Genomic DNA, 24,437 nt, shown 5'->3' on the forward strand with positions numbered 1-24,437 from the left:
CACTTAAACGGCGACTAATGAACCTAAAGGATACATTCTACACTACCAGTAGAATAAACAAGATACCATGCAAGAATTGTAAAAAAACACTACGTCGGGCAAACTAGCAGGAAACTTGCCACAAGGTTCATGAACACCAACTGACCACCAAAAGACATGACCCACTATCACTAGTTTCTAAACATACAAAGGAGGATACCACATTGACTGGGACAACACACACATCCTAGGACAGGCGAAACAAAGATACACATGAGAATTCTTACAGGCATGTCATTCTAACCAGAACTCCATCAAAAACACATCAACTTAGATCCTATCTACCTTCCCTTGAAAACAAGAACCCAGAAATGACATCACCCACCTTAAGAAACCAAAACCTATAGAGAGGCAGGATATTCCACCAGCGCTTCACCACAGACTCTCACAGGTGATGTTACCTAGTATGGTGACAAAATGTCTGAAAACAAACCTTTAACCATAGTGAGCTAACTTACATACTTATTATCAACCCGAGCTACAAATCTTCTCAATAAGTCTTAATCCTAATTAATTAGGCTCCATGATAGTTTTGTGACCAGTTTTTGAAATTATGTGGTTCTCTGACTTTTATTACTAGCATGCAAATCTTTATAGCTTAATTTTAATTCCAATTATTTTTATGAATTGATTTTGTACACTATGTAGCTTACTTTGTAATTTCTGCATTAGTTTTAAGATTGTTTGCAATTCCATTCCAAGTGTTAACAAACACTATTAAAACACACGTGAACAGATTTTGTTTCCAACCAGAATACACTGATAAGTGCCTGTCTTAATGGGAATTCTACAGCAGATGCATATTGATATCTCATTTTGAATTATGAGCCCAGAAGACTTTCAGTCTGAATTACTTGCATCAGACCGCTTACCGGAAACGAGGGGGCGGCACAGTAGCTAATAGTTAGCACTGCTGCCGCACAGCACCAGAGACCGAGGTTCCATTCCATCCTTAGCAACTGCGTGACGTTTGCACATTCTCCCTGTGTCTGTGTAGGTCCCCTCTGGGTACTCCGGTTTACTCCCACAGTTGAAAGCTGTGCAGGTTAAGTGGATTGGCCATGCTGAATTGATCGTAGTGTTCAAGGATTTACAGGTTAGGTAGATTAGCCATGGGAAATGAAAGGTGAACAGGGATAGGGTGGGATGCTCTTCAGAGGGTCAGTGTGGACTCAAAGGCCAAATGGTCTGCTTCCACATTGTAGAGATTCTATGTAATAGACATCAAAATTATTGTACAGCAACATTATCTCAGCAATAAGTCATAAAATCTAAGAAAATAGCTCCAAGGAGACAGAGCCAATTTTGAAAGTAATTGACATTTGAAGAAACCAGTTAGGAGAGAGATATTTACTAATCAACCTTCTCAGCATCATTATTACATACCTCTGGAGCAAATGGGACCAGGCTTCTGAACCCAGAGGTATGAATACTACCAAAGGACAACCAGTTTGGAAGTGATATCAGTAGATGACCATCATGCATTGAAGAGATCAATCAGAAACTGGTCCCGCACTGCTGAAATCACTCAAAAGCTAGCCAGGTTTCACTTAGACCTGATTGCAGTAATATCACTGATTGATTGTGCAACTGATTTGTAGTGCAAAAGAATTAATAAGCACAGCTTTCAGTGGTCAATGCAAGTGACTTGAGACAAGGGACTACTCTCCAGACAGAATAAGAGACCATAGAATGATGGAAAAGTCTGTTGCAATGCTTTGCCATTTATCCTGCTTTTCCCCAAAGGCCTATAAATACCAGTTGAGAACAAGGTGCATTAGCCATTCTTAGTCCTCAGCTAATAATTCATAATGATGCCATGTGGTCATCTAGCTTTTGTTGAATTAGTTGTCAGACGAAGTTCAAAAAAAGAATAAAAATCACAACACCAGGTTATAGTCCAACAGTTTATTTGGAAGCACTAGCTTTTGGAGTGCTGCTCCTTCATCAGATGGTTGTGGAGATCCTTGATTTGGTGTTGTGTGATTTTTAACTTTGTACACCCCAGTCCAACACTGGCATCTCCAAATCAAAAAAAATATGAATATCACATATTATAATTGCTTTTGTTTTAAAGCATTAACATAATCCAGAGCTGTTTGTGCTGCTCTGATATGTCACATGCAGAATCCCGATTTTCTTCACTTCACCATTGGTGGTTCTATGCAGAGTTGCTTAAAACTGAAATTCTCTCCTATGCTTCTTCCACACCTTCAAAGGTTTCCAAAAATGTCTTTCTTTGATCAAGACTTTGGTCACTTGTCCTATTGTTTCCATATATGTTTGAACAAATATTTTGACACAATCATCTGAGAGGCATTGTGGAATGTTTTATTATAAAAAACTATGTAAATCACTGGAATGAGCAGTACATACCAATTAAGCTTTATTTGAATCAAACAAATTAAACAAATGCTGATATTTAAATTGTCCTACGCATTCTGGATTAAGTCACCAAAATAAGCAGTGATTGTCTTCAGTTTGTTGTTGAGAAAATTCTGTTCAATTTCTACTTGTCCACCTGCTCCAGCTAAGGATGCCACCTGCAACAAATAAGCAATTAAGTAAACAAAGGATAAACTCAAGAAAGATATCAAGTTCCACAATATATAGCACTTAAACTCTGAAATAAGTGTCAACTTATTTTCAAAGTTAGTTTTCCCACAATCTGCAGCTAGACCTTTGAATCAGAGAACGGATACAGAATTGGCTGGTCGAAAGAAGACACAGATTGGAAGTAGACAGAAAGTATTCTGCCTGTCCCACACCATTGGATCTGTTCTTGGGCCTCTATTCTTGGTAGTTTTCATAAATGGCATAGATGAAGAAATGGAAAGATTGTTAGTAGGTTGGTCGGTGGTGTTGCAGATAGCATTGAGGGCTGTCGCAGGTTACAATAAGACATTGACAGCTTGCAAAGCTGGGCTGAGAAATAGCAGGTGGAGTTCAACCTGGATAAATACAAAGTAATTCATTTTGAAAGGTTGAATTTGAATGTTGAATACAGGGTTAAAGGCAGCCTTCTTGGCAGTGTGAAAGAACAGTGGGATCTTGGGGTCCATGTACCTAGATCCCTCAAAAGTTGCCACCCAAGTTGACAGGGTTGTTAAGAAGGCATATGGTTTTGGCTTTCATCAAAGAGCAGTGAGGTTTTGCTGTAGCTGTATAAACCCTGGTTAAACCACACATGGAATGTTGTGTCCAGTTCTGGTTAGCTCATTACAGGAAGGATGTAGATGCTTCAGAGAGGAGATTTAACAGTATGCTGGCCTGGATTGGACGACTTGTGTTATGAAGAGAGGTTGAGTGAGTTGGGGCTTTTCACACTGGAGAGAAGGAAGAAAGAGAGGTGTCTTGATAGAGGTATGCAACTTAATGAGAGGCTTTGATAGAGTAGATAGAGTTGAAAAATGTGGCGCTGGAAAGACACAGCAGGCCAGTCAGCATTTGATAAAGTAGTCAGAGACTTTTCCCGAGGGCAGGAATAGCTGTCACGAGGGATCATAATTTTAAGGTGATTGGAAGAAAGTATAGGGGAGAGGTCAGAGGTTCTTTACACAGAATGGTGGGTGCATGGAATGCATTGCCATTGGTGGTAGTACAGTCAGAGACGTTAGGGACATTTAAGCCTCTGCTGGACAATCACATGGATGGCAGTAAATTGAGGGGTGTATAGATTAGGTTGATCTTAAGATAATTTACAACATCATGGGCCAAAGGGCCTGTATTGTGCTGTGCTGTTCTATGTTCTAACCCTACAGTGCAGAAAGAGGCCATTCAGCCCACTGAGTCTGCACCAACCCTTTGAACGCATCCCACCCAGATCCATCGTAACCTTGCATTTACCATGACTAATTGATCTAGCCTGAATACCCCTGGACACAGTGGGGTAATTTGGCATGGCCAGTCCACCTAACCTGCAGATCTTTAGACTGTGGGAGGAAGCCAGAGCACACAACAGAAATCCAGGCAGACACTGGGATTACTTGCAAACTCTCACAGACAGCGACCTGAGGCTGGAATCAAACCTGGGTCCCTGGGGCTGTGAGGCAGCAGTGCTAACCACTGAGCCAGCATGCTGCCCTGCTTACTCAAAGAAAAAGAGTGGGAAGCTAAGAAATTAAAATCACAATTGTTGAATCACAGAATTGAAAATAAATTGTAAATTAACATGAAAAACTTTTAAAATAATTATTTTTAATCCTTTATAAGCCAGCATTTATTGCTTTTCCCTTGATGCACTTAAGTTACAGCACAAGAGGTGGCATTTGACCCATTATGTCTGCACAGCTCTCCAAATGGAGTATTTTGCTTAGTGTCATTCCCCCACCTTCTCCCCATAATCCTTCACATTCTTCTCCTTCAAATAAAAGCCTAATTTCCTTTCAAATACACTGAGGTAGTACGTTCCAGAGCATGCTGCATGAAAGCAATTTTTTCTCATACTATTTTTGCCAGATAATTTAAAATCTATGCTCTCTCTTTCTAGATTGAGAAAAATCCTTTCAAGATTGAGAACAGTTTCTCCATATCTCTTCCTTCCAACTACCTTCTGATTTTGAGCAATTCCATTAGATCTTCTCTCAGCCTTCTCTTCAACTAAACTATCTATCCTGGCAACTGAACTTTCACATTCCTGGAACGAATCTCAAATATTTTCTGCACTGCCTTCACATTCTTCCTAAAGTGTGAAGTGTAGTGACCAGAACTGAATACAGTACTCTAACAGAAGCCTAAGCAGTGTCCTAAATAAGTTCAACATAAACTCTTTGCTCTTGTACTATGGCCATATTAATAAAGCTTAGAGTATTGTATGCTTCATTACTCTCTCCCTCAACCTGCCTGTTATCCTAACTGGTTTGTGCACATATACTCCAGGCCCGTCTGCTCTTTAGAATTGCACCTTTCATTTTCTAAGTGTCGCTCCCTGTTCTTCCAGCAAACTTAATCACTTCACATTTCATCACATTGAACGTTATCTCCCACCTGTTCACCTATTCTGTCAGTTTGTCTATGGCCTTTTGAATTTATAGATTATCCACCTCTACTTATAATGGTTTCAGTTTTTGTAGCATCTGCAAATTTTGAATTGTGCCATATATAGCAGAGTATACAACATGTATGGAACATTAGAGTTCATTAGGAAAAGAAAGAACCTCAATACTAACTGTTACGAAACTCTATTATAAACTTTTCTCCAGCTGACAAACTACATTAAACTGTTTCCTATCGTTCAGCCAATTTTATACCCATTTGCTACTGTTTCTTTTATACCAAGAACTATAACTTTACTCACAAGTCTTCTGACTTGTGTTTATGTAATGCTTTTCCTAAACAATAAACAACTTAAAGCACTTGAATGAAATACATATTTCTAAGCATAGTTATTGTTGTAGTGTCAGAAATGTGACAGCCAAGTTACTCTCAATAATCTCCACAAACAGCAATGTGATAATGATCAGATAGCTGTTTTATAATGGGACTGAGGATTAAATATGGTCAGCTCACCCATGATAGATAAAGTTCCTCAGAACCATAGGGCCGCTTTCTCATTAGAAATGACTGGTAAGGAGTTTAACAAGAGGGTCACCATGCCTCAGGTGAGGTTGAGGAGGCAGGTCATACATGGTAGCTTCAGGATGTACAGGACTAAGTAAGGGATTTGAGCAAGAGGGTGCCAGAAGAAAAACTCCAGGATAACAATCAAGAATAATCCTTTGTTGAAAAAATCCAATAGTACTTTTATATTCAGCTGGGTTTCAGTCTAATGCTGCAAAATCCAGACAGTTCAGTACTTCTTCAGTACTGGAGTGTCAGCTTCGATTTTGCATTCACACTTTGGAATGGGACTTGAACCCAGAATTTTGAACTCAGAGGGGACTGTGCACCTACTGAATCATGGCTGACGAGGAAAAATAAAAGAGGAGAAAGTGAGGTCTGCAGATGCTGGAGATCAGAGCTGAAAATGTGTTGCTGGAAAAGCGCAGCAGGTCAGACAGCATCCAAGGAACAGGAATCCTGTTCCTTGGATGCTGCCTGACCTGCTGCGCTTTTCCAGCAACACATTTTCAGCAAGGAAAAATAAAAACAAACTCAAGAAAAGTAGAAAGTGTTGTCAGTTTTCCTAAGAGACTGCATAGCTGGAATTTTATTTCCAAGTGCCCAACAATTGAAGGAATGACAGATCAGAGCAGAATGACTGATAGAGCAAAATACAGCAGATGTTGGAAATCTAATTAAAAACAAAAAATGGTGGATATATGAAACAAGTCTAATACTTCAGGTTGACCATCTTTCATCAGAACGAGGCAAAGTTACAAATAAAACAGATCTTAAGGAGGCCAGATGAAAGAAGATAGTAAAAAAGCAAAACAGAAATGTCTGCAACAAGGAGGAAGACAGAAGACAAAAATGACAAAACAGTTCACCACAGTCATAAGGGAGTTGTAATGGATTAAGTCAAGCAACAAAATATGATAGCAAGAAAATCCATGTGAAAGGTCCAAGAAACATTTTAAATTGACAAACCCAATTGAAAACCAAAAAGTACTTGGTTGTGCTAGTTGTCATGGTCACCACTACAGAGGAAAGTTTTTCAATTCCACATCTATCACATATATTTAAACTCCATCAGTTGCTATGGTGGAATTTTAACCCATCTTGTCATAACATTAACCTGGGCCTCTCCATTACCAGGCCTGTAACATTCCTAGTTTGCTGCAGAGTGTGTGAAAAGTGTATGAGAGTTACCTGTGGAGAAATGAAATTTGTGTATGTGTGAAGGGTGCCAGGGCATGGAAAGACACACGAGAGATATGCCAGTCTGAACTGTGTATCCAAAACAGGAAATGATCATGTCAGGTGTGCATTCAAGTGGGGTTGCCTACGTGGGTATGGTAGATATCTCTATTTGGGCATTTGTGTATGTAACAGAGATACATATCAGGGGTTGAGACACAAAATCTGGCAAATCACTGTGCTTACAGCACTGTCACACAATTATAAGAAATCATGTCTCACAAATGATTGAGTTTTTTGAGGAAGTAACAAAGAGGATTGATGAGGGCAGAGTGGTAGATGTGATCTATATGGACTTCAGTAAGGCGTTCGACAAGGTTCCCCATGGGAGACTGATTAGCAAGGTTAGATTTCATGGAATACAGGGAGAACTAGCCATTTAGATACAGAATGGGCTCAAAGGTAGAAGACAGAGGGTGGTGGTGGAGGGTTGTTTTTCAGACTGGAGGCCTGTGACCAGTGGAGTGCCACAAGGATTGGTGCTGGGTCCTCTACTTTTTGTCATTTACATAAACGATTTGGATGCGAAGCCAATAAGTTTGCAGATGACACCAAAATTGGAGGTGTAGTGGACAGCAAAGAGGGTTACCTCCGATTACAACAGAATCTTGATCAGATAGGCCAATGGGCCGAGAAAAGGCAGATAGAGTTTAATTCAGATAAATACGAGGTGCTGCATTTTGGGAAAGCAAATCTTAGCAGTACTTATACACTTAATGGTAAGGTCCTAGAGAGTGTTGCTGAACAGAGACACCTTGGAGTGCAGGTTCATAGCTCCTTGAAAGTGGAGTCGCAGGTAGATAGGATAGTGGAGAAAATGTTTGGTATGCTTTCTTTTATTGGTCAGAGTATTAAGTACAGGAGTTGGGAGGTCATGTTGTGGCTGCACAGGACATTGGTGAGGCCACTGTTGGAATATCACGTGCAATTTTGGTCTCCTTCCTATCGAAAGGATGTTGTGAAACTTGAAATGGTTCAGAAAAGATTTAAAAGGATGATGCCAGAGTTGGAGAATTTGAGCTATGGGGAGACGCTGGATGGGCTGGGGCTGTTTTCCCTGGAGCATCGGAGGCTGAGGGGTTACCTTATCGAGGTTTACAAAATTATGAGGGGCATGGATAGGAGTCCAGAACTAGAGGGCATAGGGTGAGAGCGGAAAGATATGAAAGGGACCTAAGGGGCAATGTTTTCACATAGAGGGTGGTACATGTATGGAATGAGCTGCCAGAAGAAGTGGTGAAGGCTGGTACAATTGCAACATTTAAAAGGCATTCGGATGGGTGTATGAATAGGAAAGGTTTGGAGGGATATAGGCTGGGTGCTGGCAGGTGGGACTAGATCGCGTTGGGATATCTGGTCAGCATGGACCGAAAGGTTTGTTTCCATGCTGTACATCTCTATGACTCTATAATTATACACTAACTAGTCCCACAGTGTTAATGGTATGGTTCTGAATTGTGACCACATGGAAACTGCACTTGTCAAGATAGCTTCAAAAACTGATTAATTAATAAACGCATCCACTCTGGAATGCTATCTATTTCTATACCAGTACCAACATTGATGTTAAGAAATGGAGGCAGTGTCTTATCTATAACTTAACAAAGATGCATTACTTTTATACTTCTCAGTTCTAGATTCACATGAGAATTATTGTGATTTTTAGAAAAACAATAAAAATCTCAACTGTAAAAAGTATTGTGTTGTGTGCCTTGCCTAATAAAATAATCAATTAGATTTGCTGCCTGCCCACTGGAAAAACATAATAAAATGAAAACAAGGTGAAAGCAAGCTGTTAAAGCAATAGAATTGAATGTCTTTAGATGTCCAAATAACCCATAAGAACAAATGTGAGCAGCCAGTGTCTTGGTTTTCATAACCAGTTTGTCCCCACGGAGAATTAAATGACAGGGTTAATTTCTATATTTATCAATGCAAGGCTTCCTCTTTCTATAATGTACAAACAATAACAAAACACTGATAGGATCCTTAAATATCTCATTTCACAAGAAAAAAGATCACCTAACAGAATCAATGTAATCAACTACTTCATGCTTGAGTTATCAATGAGTACCCACGAAGAGCTAGTTTAGCTAGATTCAACACACTCCTCTAGGGAGAAAGGACTGGCATCTAAAGAACAGCCTACCATGTGGATCCTTATCAAAGTCCTCACTGAAATCCATATAGACTATGTCTACTGCCCTGCCCTCATCAACCTTCCTTGTCACTTCATCAAAGAACTCTAACAAATTTGTGAGGCAGGATCTTCCACACACGAAGCCATGCTAACTACACTTAATCAAACCCGGTCTTTTCAAATTCATGTATATCATATCTCTCAGAATCTTCTCAAGACGCAAAGCCTCACCTTGGAAACAGGAATTCACTCCTTAAACCCAACTGCTCCCTTTCTCTTTATAATTAATATTTTGGACCAAAGTTCTGGTTGCTCTATTTATTATTTAGGATGTAATATAAATGACTTGTTGCATGTTTATGACATTGCTGTATCACAATTAATATATAGGCAAATTGCATTGCAAAAATGTTAACATGTTCAAGTTATGCACTTCATAAAAATTAAAATTATGAATTTATCTGTCCACCTTCCATAGGATCAGGATAGTGCTCATGGAATATTTGCAAGGTTATGAATTCTTGTTCACAAAAATAACTTATCAGGATTTAGTACACAGAATGTCTCTCAGTGTTACAGTTCTTGGCCCATGTCTTCAAATAATTAGATATCAGCATGAGTCCTGAGCATGCTCACAAATGAGACTGGAGACTGCTGATCCTGGAGACTACCTAACAATGATTAGATTAGATTAGATTACTTACAGTGTGGAAACAGGCCCTTTGGCCCAACAAGTCCACACTGACCTGCCAAAGCTCAACCCACCCATACCCCTACCCCTACATTTACCCCTTACCTAACACTACGGGCAATTTAGCATGGCCAATTCACCTGACCCGCACATCTTTGGACTGTGGGAGGAAACCGGAGGACCCGGAGGAAACCCACGCAGACACGGGGAGAACGTGCAAACTCCACACAGTCAGTCGCCTGAGCCGGAATTTGAACCCGGGTCTCAGGCGCTGTGAGACAGCAGTGCTAACCACTGTGCTGCCCACATCAAAAGTTTACAATGTAATTTTTAAGAAGAGTGGAGGTTACCACTATCTGAACTGATGTGGGATGAAATGGCTCTTGGTAATCACAAGATTCATATCTTCTAGCACTTCAGCAGGTAGATTGCTGAATCTATCTGCCTGATAATTACGTCAACAAAACAAGTTCAACAAAGAAGAAAGGATATGCTGTTCTGTAACAAGTAGATTTACATAATATCTTAAGCAAAGTGGAGCAATGCTTTTCTTAGCAACTAACATACATCAGTGTATACATAACAGTTATATTCACAAAATGTGCATATTTCATTCCAGTTATATAGCTTATTGCTTACAGACTGTATCAGATGCATTATCACGCAAGAGTTTCAACTGACTCATTAATTTTGTGAATGTTTTCAGGCTGAGTGGGTGCAATTCCAATGTCAAATTGCTGCATTCCAGAAATTCCTTGGAATTTCCAAAGCCTGATTGTTGTTTCATAAGCAAACGAGGACATTCACTTCACAAGGCTTTACCAGGTCATCAAAATTCCCTAATGAACACTGCAGTTTCTGATATTATCATGATATTAAATAATCCAGGGAGGTGAAGAATGCTGCTTCCTGCAAATGAATCTCAAATGTAATTTACATATGAAGATAATTATTGTATCATCCACCAACTAACTTAAATCACTGTTGAATCTTTTGCTGTCAATCTACAGAACATTCAGTTCAAAGTTCAGGCCCAAATTAATGTATACTTTACTGCACAAACAAGAACAAACTTTATACCAGAAAGCACAATTAGATTTTTAAAAATAGCACAACAGTACTATTCAGAAAATCTAATCATAACAACAAATTGGTTAAACACACTGAAGTTAGAAAATATTTTAAATGTTTTGTTGATCAAGCACTCAACTTGCTTGGTGAATTAGATTCTCAGCCGGAAGTAGATAATTGTTTACTGCTACATAAGCACAATAATAGCATAGGGCTGTGGCTTCCCTTCCCTGAGAGAAAAAATAGTTTCTTTCCGATAATATTGGAGATAACAGTTGCCCTGTACAATTACAGTTTTCTATCAATGTATTTCTAAGATTAAAATATATGAAGCATTTGGCCAGATCCCAAATTAGTAGATAAAAGCTTGAAATATAAAAGAATGATGTATACATATATATACTTAATAACCTTTTGCAACAAAACACCAAGGCGGCTCAATACAAAATCTGGTTTCAAATTCCTTGATGAAACATGACTTGATTGTGTTCAACTGGACATATAACAATCATGAGAGCTAAACCGTGCAAGTTAGTTTTCAAAAGTGGGAGTTTATGAAATGCAAAAGAAATAAATCAAATAAAATAAGTTGTAAAATGGAAAAACAAAAGAATCATCTATACTAAAGCTGTGTACTTGTTCTTGGATGTTCTTGCTGACCTGCTGCAACTGTTATAGAGTACGACAGTACGAAGACAGGCCCTTTTGACCCAAACTGGTCCATGCCGACCAAAATGTCCATCCACGCTAACCCCATTTCCCTGCACTTGGTCCATATCCTTCTAATCCTTTCCTATCAGTGTATTTGTCAAATTGCCTTTTAAAATGTTGTTAACACTCCCGCTTCAACCACTTGCACTGGCAGCTCACTCCATACCTGTACTACCCTGTGCAAAAAGGTTGCCCCTCAGGTTCCCTTTAATTCTTTCCCCTCTTACAATAAACGGATGTCCTCTAGTCCTTGATTCCCTAGCCCTTTGATAAAAACTAAGTGCATTCACTCTATCCATGCCTCTCATGATCATATGCACCTCTATAAGGTCCCCTCGCAGTTTCCTCTGCGCTAAAGAAACAAATCCTAGCGTGTCCAACCTCTCCCTATAACTCAGACCATGGAGTCCAGGCAACATCCTTGTAAATTTCTTCTACACTCTTTGCTGTTTAATAACATCCTTCCTATAGCAAAGTGACCAAAACTGAACACAATAATCCAAGTGCGGTATCCTGTCTAACTATAACCTAACTTCCCAACTTCTATACTAAAAGTCCTGACTGATGAAGGCCAGTGATCCAAACGCCTTCTTCAAAAGACTACCTTTGACTCCACTTTTTGCACCTGAACTCCAAGATTCCTGAAGCACTCCACTTGTCGCAGGTCTCCAGTCTGAAAAGCATCTTTCCACTTTGACCTTCTGCTTCCTACCATCAAGCCAATTGTGTATCCAATTTGCCAGCTCCCACTGGATGCCATGCGATCTAACCTTCAACAGCAATATACTATGTGGAATCTTATCAAAGGCCTTACTGAAATCCATACAGACTATGTCTACCACCTTGCCCTCATCAACTTTATTGGTCACTTCATCAAAGAACTTTAACAAATTTGTGAGGCAGGCAAAAAGCCATGCTGACTATTCCTAGTCAAACCTTGTCTTTCCAAATTCATGCATATCTTAGCTCTCAGATCATTCTTAATTAACGTACTTATCACAGATGTTAGGCTTACTGGTCTATAGTTCCCAGGTGTTAGCAAGTTTTGAGAAGACTTGTAGCTTAGGTTGAGGTTCTGGATATAGGTTTGCTCGTTGAACTGGTAGGTTCATTTTCAGACATTTCGTCACCATACTGGGTAACATCTTCAGTGAACCTCCAGATGAAGCACTGGTGGTATGGCCCACTTTTTAATTTATGGTTTAGGTTTCCTTGGGTTGGTGACAATATTTCATATAGTGATGTCATTTCCTGTTCTTTTTCTCAAAAGGTGGTAAATGGGATCCAAGACAATGTGTTTGTTGATAGAGTTCCGGTTGGAATGCCATGCTTCGAGGAATTCTCACACGTGTCTCTGTTTGGCTTGTCCTAGGATGGATATGGTGTCCCAGTTTAAGTGGTATCCTTCCTCATCTGTATGTAAAGATACTAGTGAGAGTGGGTCATGCCTTTTTTGTAGCTAGTTGATGTTTATATATCTTGGTGGCTAGTTTTCTGCCTGTTTGTTGAATGTAGTATTTGTTACAGTTCTTGCAAGGTATTTTGTAAATGACATTAGTTTTGCTTGTGGTCTGTATAGGGTGTTTCACGTTCATTAGCTGCTGTTTAAGTGTGTTGGCGGGCTTGTGGGCTACCATGATGCTAAGAGGTCTGATTAGTCTAGCAATCATTTCAGAGATGTTTTTGATGTAGGGGAGAGTGGCTAGGGTTTCTGAACATGTTTCGTCTGCTTTTTGGGGTTTGGTGCTGAAAAATTGGTGGACTGTCTTCATTGGGTACCCGTTCTTTTTGAGTACACTGTATAGGTGAATATACTACAGATGAGGTAGGACACCACTTTGACTGGGACAAACCAAACAGAGACACGCACGAGAATTTGGGTGGCATGGTGGCACAGTGGTTAGCACTGCTGCCTCACAGCATCAGAGACCCAGGTTCAATTCCCGCATCAGGCGACTGTTTGCACCGGGTACTCTGGTTTCCTCCCACAGACCAAAAATGTGCAGGTTAGGTGAATTGCCCATGCTAAATTGACCGTAGTGTTAGGTGAAGGGGTAAATGTAGGGAAATGGGTGTGGGTGGGTTGCGCTTCGGCAGGTCGGTGTGGACGTTTTGGGCCGAAGGGCCTGTTTCCACACTGTAGGGTACTTAATCTAATTCCTAGATGCATGGCATTCCAACCAGAACTCTATCAACAAACACATTGACTTGGATCTCACTTACCATCCCCTGAGGGAAAAAAAACCAGGAAATGACATCACCAACCCAAGGAAACCTAAACACATACATAAAAAGCAGGCCATACCACCAGTGCTTCATCCGGAGGCTCACTGTTGATGTTACCTAGTATGGTGATGAAACATCTGAAAACAAACCTTCCAGCTCAGTGAGCAAACCAACATCCAGTTCCCAGGTTTTTCTTTGCAGTCCTTCTTGAATAAAGGAAAAACATTCGCTACCCTGAAGTCATCTGGGACCTCACCTGTGGCTGACGATGACACAAAAATATCAGCCAGGGCTTCTGCCAATTTCTTCTGTAGCCTCTTGCAGTGGTCTTGGATATATCTGGTCAGGACCAGAAGACTTATCCACCTTCATATATTCCAATATGTTTTCAAAGTTTGTGCGAAGATTTCTAGCTCGGGTGCTCGTTGTTGTGGTTCTGTTCGCCAGGCTGGGAATTTGTGTTGCATTTGAATTTGCCACCTCCGGTTGTCAGTTCCAGCTGTCCGCTGCAGTGGCCGGTATATTGGGTCCAGGTTGATGTGCTTGTTGATTGAATCAGTGGAATAGTGCCATGCCTCTAGGAATTCCCTGGCTGTTCTCTGTTTGGCTTGTCCTATAATAGTAGTGTTGTCCCAGTCAAACTCATGTTGCTTGTCATCTGCGTGTGTGGCTACCAAGGATAGTTGGTCAAGTCATTTTGTGGCTAGTTGATGTTCATGGATGCGGATCGTTAGCTGTTTTCCTGTTTGTCCTATGTAGTGTTTTGTGCAGTCCTTGCATGGGATTTTGTATACTACGTTGGTTTTCCTCATGCTGGGTATTGGGTCTTTTGTCCTAGTGAGTGGTTGTCTGAGAGTGGCTGTTGGTTTGTGTGCTGTTAGGAGTCCTCGTGGTCGTAGTAGTCTGGCTGTCAGTTCAGAAATGTTCTTGATGTATGGTAAAGTGGCTAGTCCTTTGTGTTGTGGCATGTCCTCATTCGGTTGTCTTTCCCTTAGGCATCTGTTGATGAAATTGTGGGGGTATCTGTTTTTGGCGAATACATTGTAGAGGTGTTCTTCTTCCTCTTTTTGCAGTTCAGGTGTGCTGCAGTGTGTTGTGGCTCTTGTGAACAGTGTCTTGATGCAACTTCTTTTGTGTGTGTTGAGGTGGTTGCTTTCGTAGTTCAGGACTTGGTCTGTGTGTGTGCCTTTCCTGTATATCTTTGTGGTGATTTCTCCGTTCGGTGTTCTCTGTACCATCACGTCTAGGAACGGGTGTTGGTTGCCCTTTTCTTCCTCTCTGCTGAATCGGATTCCTGTGAGTGTGGCATTGATGATCCAGTGTGTGTTCTCTATTTCTGTGTTTTTAATGAGTACAAAAGGTGTCATCCACATATCTAACCCAGAGTTTGGGTTGAATTTGCAGTAAGACTGTTTGTTCTAATCTTTGCATTACTGCTTCTGCTAGGAGTCCAGAGATGGGTGAGCCCATGGGTGTGCCGTTATTTGTTCATATATTTGGTTGTTGAATGTGAAGTGTGTTGTGAGGCACAGGTCCAGTAGTTTGAGTATGCAGTCTTTGCTGATAGGTTCACCGTCTTGTTGTCTGTTCTGTATGTCCAGTAGGTTGGCTATTGTTTCTCTGGCTAGGGTTTTGTCGATAGAGGTCAACAGTGCCGCTACATCAAATGAGACCATAGTTTCTTCCTTGTTTACGTGTTTATTTCTGATGATGTCCTGAATTCCTGTGTTGACTGTATAGTGTGTCTGGATGCAACACAAATTCCCAGCTCAGCGAACAGAACCACAACATTCCAATATGTCTAACACCATCTCCACTGTGATACGGACCATCCCCAAGATATCACCATTAACTTCCCCAAGTCTTCATGCGTTAAATATTCATTGAGAACTTAGTTCTACAGATACATATCCACTCTGGTCCTTGAGGGGTCGTATTCTCTCTCTATTTCCCAAGGGTACGTCGAATTTTGACCCTTCTTAAGTAGGGCCTTCTATACACTGCTTGTGGAAACTTTCCTGAAAGTACTAGAGACATAAGAGCAAACATCAATTTAGTTTTTCTTTTGGTCGTGCAGCGATTGCAACAACATTGGAATAGAAAGCAGCATAGACCACCTCTGCAGGCTGGATGTTAATTTTTAATTTACTAAATCCAATTTATTCAAATTGTTTTTTGCAGAGTGGAGTCAGTCAATCAAGATTTTTTTTCAGTGCTCCAAGTGCCAGGGGAATGGCTGGGGGAAGATGATGGCCTAGTGGTGTTATTGTTAAACTGTCAATTCAGAAGGTCAGCTAATGGTCTATGATCCTGGAATAAAATCCCACCATGGCAGATAGTAGAATCTGATTTCAAAAATAGAAGAATCTGGAATTTAGAGTTTACTGATGACCATGAAAAACCATGCATTTTTGTCAGGAAAAACCCATCTGGTTCACCAACATCCTGAAGGAAAGAAAATCTGCCATCCTTACCTGATCTGGATTACATGCAACTCCAGACCCACAGCAATATGGTTGACTCTTACCTGCCTTCTAGGCAATTAGGGTTGGGCAATAAATGCTGGCCCAGCCAGTGAGCCCTCAGCCCATGAATAATAACAACTTAACCTCATTATTTAGCATAACAACATGACGTATAGCATGAATAAAAATTAAACCTGCTCTTAATTTGAACATTGCACTCGAAAACAAATCTCAGAAAAACACTCGCAAATTGCAATTGGAAATCTTCCATTCCCTTCAAGGGTCACTACTATTCATGAATAGGAATCTAACCTACCAGAAACTTTCTAAATTCTTGCCAACTTTCTGAAGCTTTCTAATTATATTTAGGAAAGCAAATCTTCATAAAAAATACAAAAATGACAAAAGATGACAATGTAGACTTTGGATTGACTCAATGTACTGTTGCCATCTGGTGGAAGTACCAGGTAAACCAACTATAAAGCTAAAAAAAAGTTCAATACAAGATTTTTAATGAAAAATATAAAACTAACACAATGCAACCACTTTGGCACAACTGTGTTTTTTGTGACAACATTAACTAACAAAGTAAATGCTTTGCTACAAGTTTTGATGACAATAATTCAAGCTTCTATGGAAAATTGATCATTTCTGGAAACTAGAATTTAGTTTCTAACATTGGTAAAGATATATTTACATAGTGAAGAAAAAAGTGGAAAATATAAACATACCTGGATTAAAACAAGTTATTTCCATTTTAATGAGTCATAGCAGATAAAGGAAAATAAAGAGAAATGGAAATATACAGAAAATCTGATTCTAGTTTTGGTAAACGAAGTTAGAACTCTACTTTGCGATCAAAGGTATGAAGATTTTCAGAAACTATCTAATTAAGCTCACTCCTATTTTCCTCTATTCATGAGTAATACGATATACTAAGGAAAAAAAACCAAATGGATGTCTATGGGAACAAAATATTTGAATGTCGTGCTATTTAGAATGTGCAGACATGTTTTCATACAGCAGTGCATAAAATAAAGTTGAGCTCACACATAAATAAGCATACTTGTGCAAAGCAAAGTGATTGCCAAACAACAGATCTAGGAAGAATTGTCAATCAACACAATTTTAAATTTATTTATTATGGATTTGAAAATAATGCTACTTTTTGGAAACAAATAATTAACAGTATAAATAGAAATGAGAAATAGATCTTACCTGTTCCACATCAGCGTTGCGAGGTAAAAAATAAATTATGTTTGGTGAGATCTTCTGGGAGAGTGCAAAGATTTCAGAGGTAACAAAGTTAAGGTAAAGCAGTTTGAAAGAGAAGGATCTGATGATGAAAAACACGTTTCAGAAATAGATCTGAAGCAGCAACAAAGCTATACTAAAAGAATAAATCTTGAAATTTACAGAAAGGAAAAAAAAATGTTTAGGCCTACAATGAAAACATCAACATTTTTAATCTTTACGCATTACCAGAAGTTTGTTTTTGTTCCATTCCATGAGCATTTCAAGTTTAATGTTCTCAAAGGAATAGTTGAATGAATGGCTGCAGATTGTGAAATTTGAAAAATTGGAATTATTGCCACAGTTCTCTCTGCACAGCTCACCTTCCTCGATTTATTTTGTGATTGAAGAGATTTTCAAACTGGTTACTGTATGAAACACATGGTTTTACAGGAGTCATTTATGGTCCATAAGGAGTACATTTGGGTTTATGCTGGTTATGTGTGGAACAAAATAGTCAGTCAGTCTCATTCCATTGCTCTATTCTCACTACCTTGAAGTTTGTATCCATTAACTACCAATCTAAATGTATCCTGAAATCACTGATCAACTCTGCCGCCACCAACCAGTCAAGTCTGGTTACTTATTTAATTATTTTAATGCAGTTCTTCTCTTTTAATTTCGTTCTCAGTTTTAAATTTAATCCTGGCTTGTTGAATTAATCATTCTCACATGCAAATTAGGAGCAGGAATAAGCCAATATCAGCTCGCATCTGTTCTGCCATTCACTAAGTTTACGACTAACCTTTCACTCCTTTGTCGTATGATCCCAGCTGATGGTACTACTGGACAAGTCAGATATTGGAATGAAAACTGGCTTGATAACATTTTTTTTCATAAGTTCATTAAAATTCTTTATCAACAGAATAATGTTTTATTAAATGAAAACAAGCCAAACTATTTAAATATAGAAGGAAATCTGTGTGTTTTCCAAACAAAACCTTCCTGCTGATAGCACTCACTCATTCCCTGAACTTCTAGAAGAGAAATTAAACTTGCTTCTGCATATAACTCTGGTGACTTCTAATCTGAATTTAAAACAAAACTTTGCTCAAAGCTGGATGAAACTGAAGTAAAAAAAACAAAGCTTAAATGTTGACACCAGTTACTGTAAACAAGATAAACAGTTTTCCATTAACAGTTCTGCAGTGATCTGCATTTTGAAAAAAAATACTAGATTCAGTTACTATTTCAGGAGGACACTCTCACTTTATTTATTTAAAAAGAAAATACTTCACAGACATAACCAATATCTATTTGCAATACAGATCCCAAAAAGGATACTAAAATATATAAACATGATATGCTATTCATCATATTTGTTTGTCAAGAAGGTATTGACCTTTGTTTTAAATATATTCAAACTTTGCTTCCACTCTTTTCAGGACAAAACCTTTATTGGTAGAGGGACTGAGTTTTGGTTCCATGATATCATGCTGCAGCTGTACATAACTCTGGTGCGGCCACATTTGGAGTATCGCATACAGTTCTGGTCACTGCATTACAGGAAGCTTTGCAAAGGGTTCAGAGGAGAGTTACCAGGATGTTGCCTGGTATGGAGGGAAGCTCTTATGAGGAAAGGCTGAGGGAGTTGAAGCTGTTTTTATTAGAGAGAAGGTTGAGAGGCGACTTAATTGAGACACATAAGATAATAAGAGGGTTAGATAGGTTGGACAAGTGAGTCTTTTTTCCTTGGATGACGATGGCTAGCATGAGGGGGCATACCTTTAAATTGAGGGGTGATAGATATAGGACAGATGTCAGAGGTAGTTTCTTTACTCAGGGAGTAGTTGGGACTTGGAATGCACTGCCTGCAGCAGTAGAAGACCCACCAACTTTAAGAGCATTTAAGTGGTCATTGGATAGGATATGGACAATAATGGAATAGTATAGGTTAGATGGGCTTCATTGAAGGCCGAAGGGCATGTACTGCGCTGTAATGTTCTACGTTCTAAAAGGAATGCCATTAGTTTAGCTTTTTATCCAAACTTCAGTTTTTCTATTTATAGAATTTTAAAAATGGATTTTATCAATTATTTTCTGACTAGATTCATAGAGATGAATAGCATGGAAATAGACCCTCCGATCAAACTCATCCATGCCAACCAGATATCTTAAATTAATGTAGTCCCATTTGCCAGCATTTGGTTCATTTCTCTCTAAACCCTACCTATTCATGTATCTATCCAGATGCCTTTTAAAATGCTAGAATTATACCAGCCTCCACCACCTTCTCTGGCAGCCTTTGCGTGAAAAGTTGCCCCTTAGGCCCCTTTTAAAATTTTCTGCTCTCACCCTAAACCTATGCCTTCCAGTCCTGGACTCCTCATTGGACTATTGCAGGAGCCTAGGCTCCTAGAACACTATCCCCACTGGATTACCATGTCTGCCTCACCTGCAGTCACATCTCTTGTCACTGAACCGCAGCCCAAATTTAAATTTTAACTACTTAATCTGATTGCTTAATCATGTTTAATGAGAGTTTTTTTTGGTCAAAGTAACATCCACAGTGGGTTGACGACCATTAGTAAATGAAGCGCACTTGTTTTTCCACAAAACATTTGATAAAGTGCCTTGCTGTACAAAATAAAAGCACAGTGTAAATGCAAACAAATTAGCTTGATAAAGGATTGCTTAGCTAACATAAAGCAGACAGTAGTGATAAATTGATCTGTTTTAACTGGTGAAGTGCCCAGTAGTGATGGGTTCTCAACTATTTCCAATATCTATCAATGGTTTAGAGGAGGGTGCCAAATAAAAGGAAACAAAATTTTCCAATGACACCAAGCTAAGTTGCCAAGAAGAGATTGAGAGTTTGGAATGTAAGTCATCAAGAGGAGGTAGAGATATATTGAATCCAAGTGTGGAAACAGGCTTTTTGGCCCAACAAGTCCACATCGACCCTCCAAAGAGTATCCCAACCACACCCATTCCCCTATCCTACCACACTATATTTACCCTTTACTAATGCACCTAATGTACACGTCCATGAACACTACTGGCAATTTAACACGGCCAATTCACATAGCCTGCACATCATTGGATTGTGGGAGGAAACCGGAGGACTCAGAAGACACTCACGCAAACACAGGGAAAATGTGCAAACTCCACACAGACAGTCGGCGGGGGCTGGAATTGAACTTTGGCACCATGAGACAACAGTGCTAACCACATGCAAAGAGTCATGGATAAGTTGAATGAGTCAGAAAAAAATTGGAAGATGGAGTAAGGTGTGAGTAAATACTTCAGCAGGAAGAACAGAAAAGCAGTGTACCATTTAAATACAGGAAGATTGCAGTCTTGGTACTAGAGGGTTCTTGTCCAAGAATCACAAAATTAAGATGCAAATGATTACAGATTAGAAAGTCGTTATTTATTGGAATAGCAATGAATTGTAGGAAGGAATTTATACAACACGATGCTGGTGAGACCCCATCTGGAGTACTGTATAGTTTTGGTTGCTGGATTTGGGAAAAAAAAAGCTATAAGGGGAGATTAAACCCAGGGGATGCATGTTAAGAAAGAGGTCTCGCTCTTGGATAGATATGAGATTTTATTTTCTCTTAGAGTATCATCAGAATATGGAATTCTCTTAAACAGAAGATAGGGAAGGATGTACCTTTGAATTTATTTAAGGCGAAGTTACATTAATATTTTGATATAAAAGGGAGTCAATATTTTCAGGGACAGTTAGGAAAGTGAAGCTGAGACCACAACAAAAACAGCCCCAATCTTACTGAATTGTGGAGCAGGCTTAAAGAGCAAAATGACCTTTACCTCTGTTCCTGAGATGGCCTGCACAAGGTGAATGGGTTTTGGAGGTCCTAACCAGGAACTACATACAGGTTGATGTGTTTTGTCACCTCGAATTGGTTATAATACGATTGACAAATTGTGAATGTTGTTTGGATAATGTAAACTTTCTTCTGAACAGGTTTAGCAATTTTCTTTGGGATCTCCATGGTGGCTTTTCATAGCATGACTTTCTATAGCATGAGTTTGCAGAGAAACACAGCTGTCACATTATAGCAGAACAACCTGTATCTGTGCTGTTACTAAGAATGCAGTAATTTGTGAAAACATGTGCACAAGTAAATTTACTCCTGGTTTCACATACTATTGTGCACATCGAAGGCAACTACTTATTCCACCTCATGATATCTGCACCATTGGAACGTTCATTCGCACAGATGCAATGCTGGAGTTCTGGTGTTATCCAAATCTGTACCTAGAACCATCCTTAAAAGGTAGATTTGTGACATGGAAGTAATAAGTAGGAAAGCAGGACAAACATACATAGACAGGGAGTCTGGGAACAGTGGGACCGTGAGTCAGAGATTCAGCAGCAAAAGAACGGCTCCATAATGGGCACCAGTCAGGTGGAGGAGAAAGTCCTCACTTTCTCCTCGATCTCCAGCATCTACAGTCCTCACTTTCTACCAGGTCAGATCTACCCAGATTGATGGGGAATAATGTTAAAATGAATCCTGTAATGCTAAACAAAAATGCAGACCCCATAAACTGCCGATGTTAAAGTGAAAGAGTGTTATATGGAGTTAACAGACAAAAATGGCAAGAGGTTCTGGATTTTCATTTACTGCACAATGCTCAACTGTTTTGTAAGAGCATTACAAGTTGTAATGTTAATCAAAATTCACAAATGTGCTAAAAAATTTAAAAACAAATATTAACAAACCTAATTTCTCTACTATAAAGATATATTTTAAAACTCTGAATATAGGCTTTGAAGGATATCCATCAAGAGACATCATAGTCTTCAGGTCAAAGATTTCTGCATTGACATAATCAGGGCCTCCCCATGGAGGACTGAGGAAAACAGCATCGGCCTTTAGGTCAGAAGCCAGTAGCATGAAGTCACCGAGGATAAATTCAATCTGTTCAGACACTCCATAGACTCTAGCATTGTTTTGTGCAAAGTCTATTTTCACAGGATCAATATCAACAGCAATCACTGAAACAGAAAATACGGTCGGTTAGGAAATATATAAATTGCACTTTCTTGGTCAAGCAAGTTTTTTGTCAAAATAAATGAAAACAAAAATACAAAGTTATCCATTATACCTATTGTAGATATTCCAATTAGTAATGCAACAGGGAAAAGTCTGGAATTAATGCTTATACAAGTGCCAATACAAAGTGCTGAGACCAAATCGAAACCTGACAAGAAGCATTTGGCATTCAAAAACCTACCCGTATTTAGAATAGCTGTCTAACTGGCAGAAAAGTGGAGATTTAAAAAATAAGGAATCCTTAAAAGGTTTTAATTGCTCTGTTGGAGGTTGGAGTAACAAGTTCAGTCAAATGAACTTCATAGAATGAGTTTCCTGATTGGTCAAGATTAACATCCCAAACAGGGAGTCCTGGGTGACAGACATTCTGTTCACTCAGAGCTGATTCATAGAACATAGAACAACACAGTGCAGAACAGGCCCTTTGGCCCTCGATGTTGCACTGACCGGTGAACTAATTTAAGCCCATCCCCTACACTATCCCATCATCATCCATTCACTTATCCAGGGACTGTTTTAAATGCCCCAAATGTGACCGAGTTAACTACATTGGCAGGCAGGGCATTCCACACCATTACCACTCTGAATAAAGAACCTGCCTCTTGACATTTGTATTAAATTTATCACCCCTCTACTTGCAGCTATGTCCCCTCGTACAAGCTGACGTCATCATCCTAGGAGAAAGACTCTCATTGTCCACCTTACCTAATCCTCTGTTTTACAGTCATAGCTGAATTAAAAACAAAATATTCTCCATTTGCCCCAGTTTTATTCTGATTAGAATAACACAATTAGTTCTCCCATGTTTTCAACCAAAGAACACAAAGTTTTTATTTTCTTTGCATTAATCGTGATTCCCTTTCAATAAGCATGGAAAATTTCAGTTTCTGAAGCTTATGAAGCACTATTTATTCAACTGATCAGGATAAAGACTTAATTTACTGGAGAACTGTAGCTATGGGAAACATTTTTACAGGCGAGAGTTTTTCTGCTTCCAACAGTGGCTGTTGGGAGAATTAATCGAAGCATATAAAATGAAAAGAAGGGGTTTTGAAAACAGCAAAATCTCATTTCCCTCAGGAGAAAACAACAAGAAACATCAACTTAATCTCACTGGCTGAATGGTGAGAAGGCAGTTGAGGGGAATTTTCTTTTTAAATCAGAGGATGGTGTGGAGAGAAAAAGGCTCATCACATTTAATAGGTACTTGAATAAAAATCTGTCACGCTGAAATCTACAATGCTACAAATCAAGAGCTGGAAATTGGGTTTACAGTGGTTAATGGTTTTGCCATATAATATTCACAGAATGGGCCAACTGTCCTTTTGTGCTGTACAATTATTATTTGAGAGATTATTAGAAAATGATAGTGTCAAAATAAGAGAGTACATGATTCACAGAACAATTTTAAGATAGTAGGAGAAAGTGTGGACTGCAGATGCTGGAGATCAAGAGTCGAAGAGTGTGGTGCTGGAAAAGCACAGACGGTCAGTCAACATCTGAGCAAGAGGGAGTCAACGTTTCGAGCATAAGATGAAGAGCTGTGCTTTTCCAGCACCACACTCCAATTTAAGATAGTGTTAGGTAATCTCCTATGGCAACACACAAAGAGAATGATGATTAAGCTTTGTCTTTGGGTGAAAACAGTTGAGAGCCCAGAGACCAAATTCAATTTACAGCAGTCCCAATTTTAAAATTATATATGATTAATGCTTGTTAAAGGATTTAAAAATTGTTACAATTTGGGAGGCCAAAATATAGTTTTCGTGTAGTTGAAATGCAAAGCTGGAATGCTACCACTAGTGAGATGACAGAACACTGCAGAAATTTAAAATGACTAATTGCCACTATATGTATAAAAGTGGAGGGGCTTTTCTAGTTTATCTGCAAACTCAGATAATGAAGATAAAGGTAGAGTTTTTAACCTGGAAGAGCTATGTCTTTGGACATGCTGAAAGATACTTGAATCGTCC

The 24,437-nt window shown here is 39.2% G+C and overlaps 1 protein-coding gene across 4 annotated transcripts in view; it reads right to left on the bottom strand.

The window, feature by feature from the left end:
• Positions 1-2,368: 2,368 nt before the first annotated feature.
• The window catches only part of tgs1 (trimethylguanosine synthase 1), a 58,607-nt gene continuing 36,538 nt past the window's right edge, over positions 2,369-24,437 (bottom strand). For all 4 annotated transcript variants that reach the window (XM_060824324.1, XM_060824323.1, XM_060824326.1 and 1 more), the window contains 2 exons: positions 22,131-22,406; positions 2,369-2,582 (listed from right to left, as the gene is read on the bottom strand). In XM_060824324.1, the coding sequence (XP_060680307.1) occupies positions 2,542-2,582; positions 22,131-22,406 (317 nt within the window). In that variant the 3' untranslated portion in view covers positions 2,369-2,541. The remainder of the gene's footprint in view (positions 2,583-22,130; positions 22,407-24,437) is intronic.

Source organism: Hemiscyllium ocellatum, chromosome 4 (genome assembly GCF_020745735.1).
Source record: "Hemiscyllium ocellatum isolate sHemOce1 chromosome 4, sHemOce1.pat.X.cur, whole genome shotgun sequence".
NCBI classification, from domain to species: Eukaryota; Metazoa; Chordata; class Chondrichthyes; order Orectolobiformes; family Hemiscylliidae; genus Hemiscyllium; species Hemiscyllium ocellatum.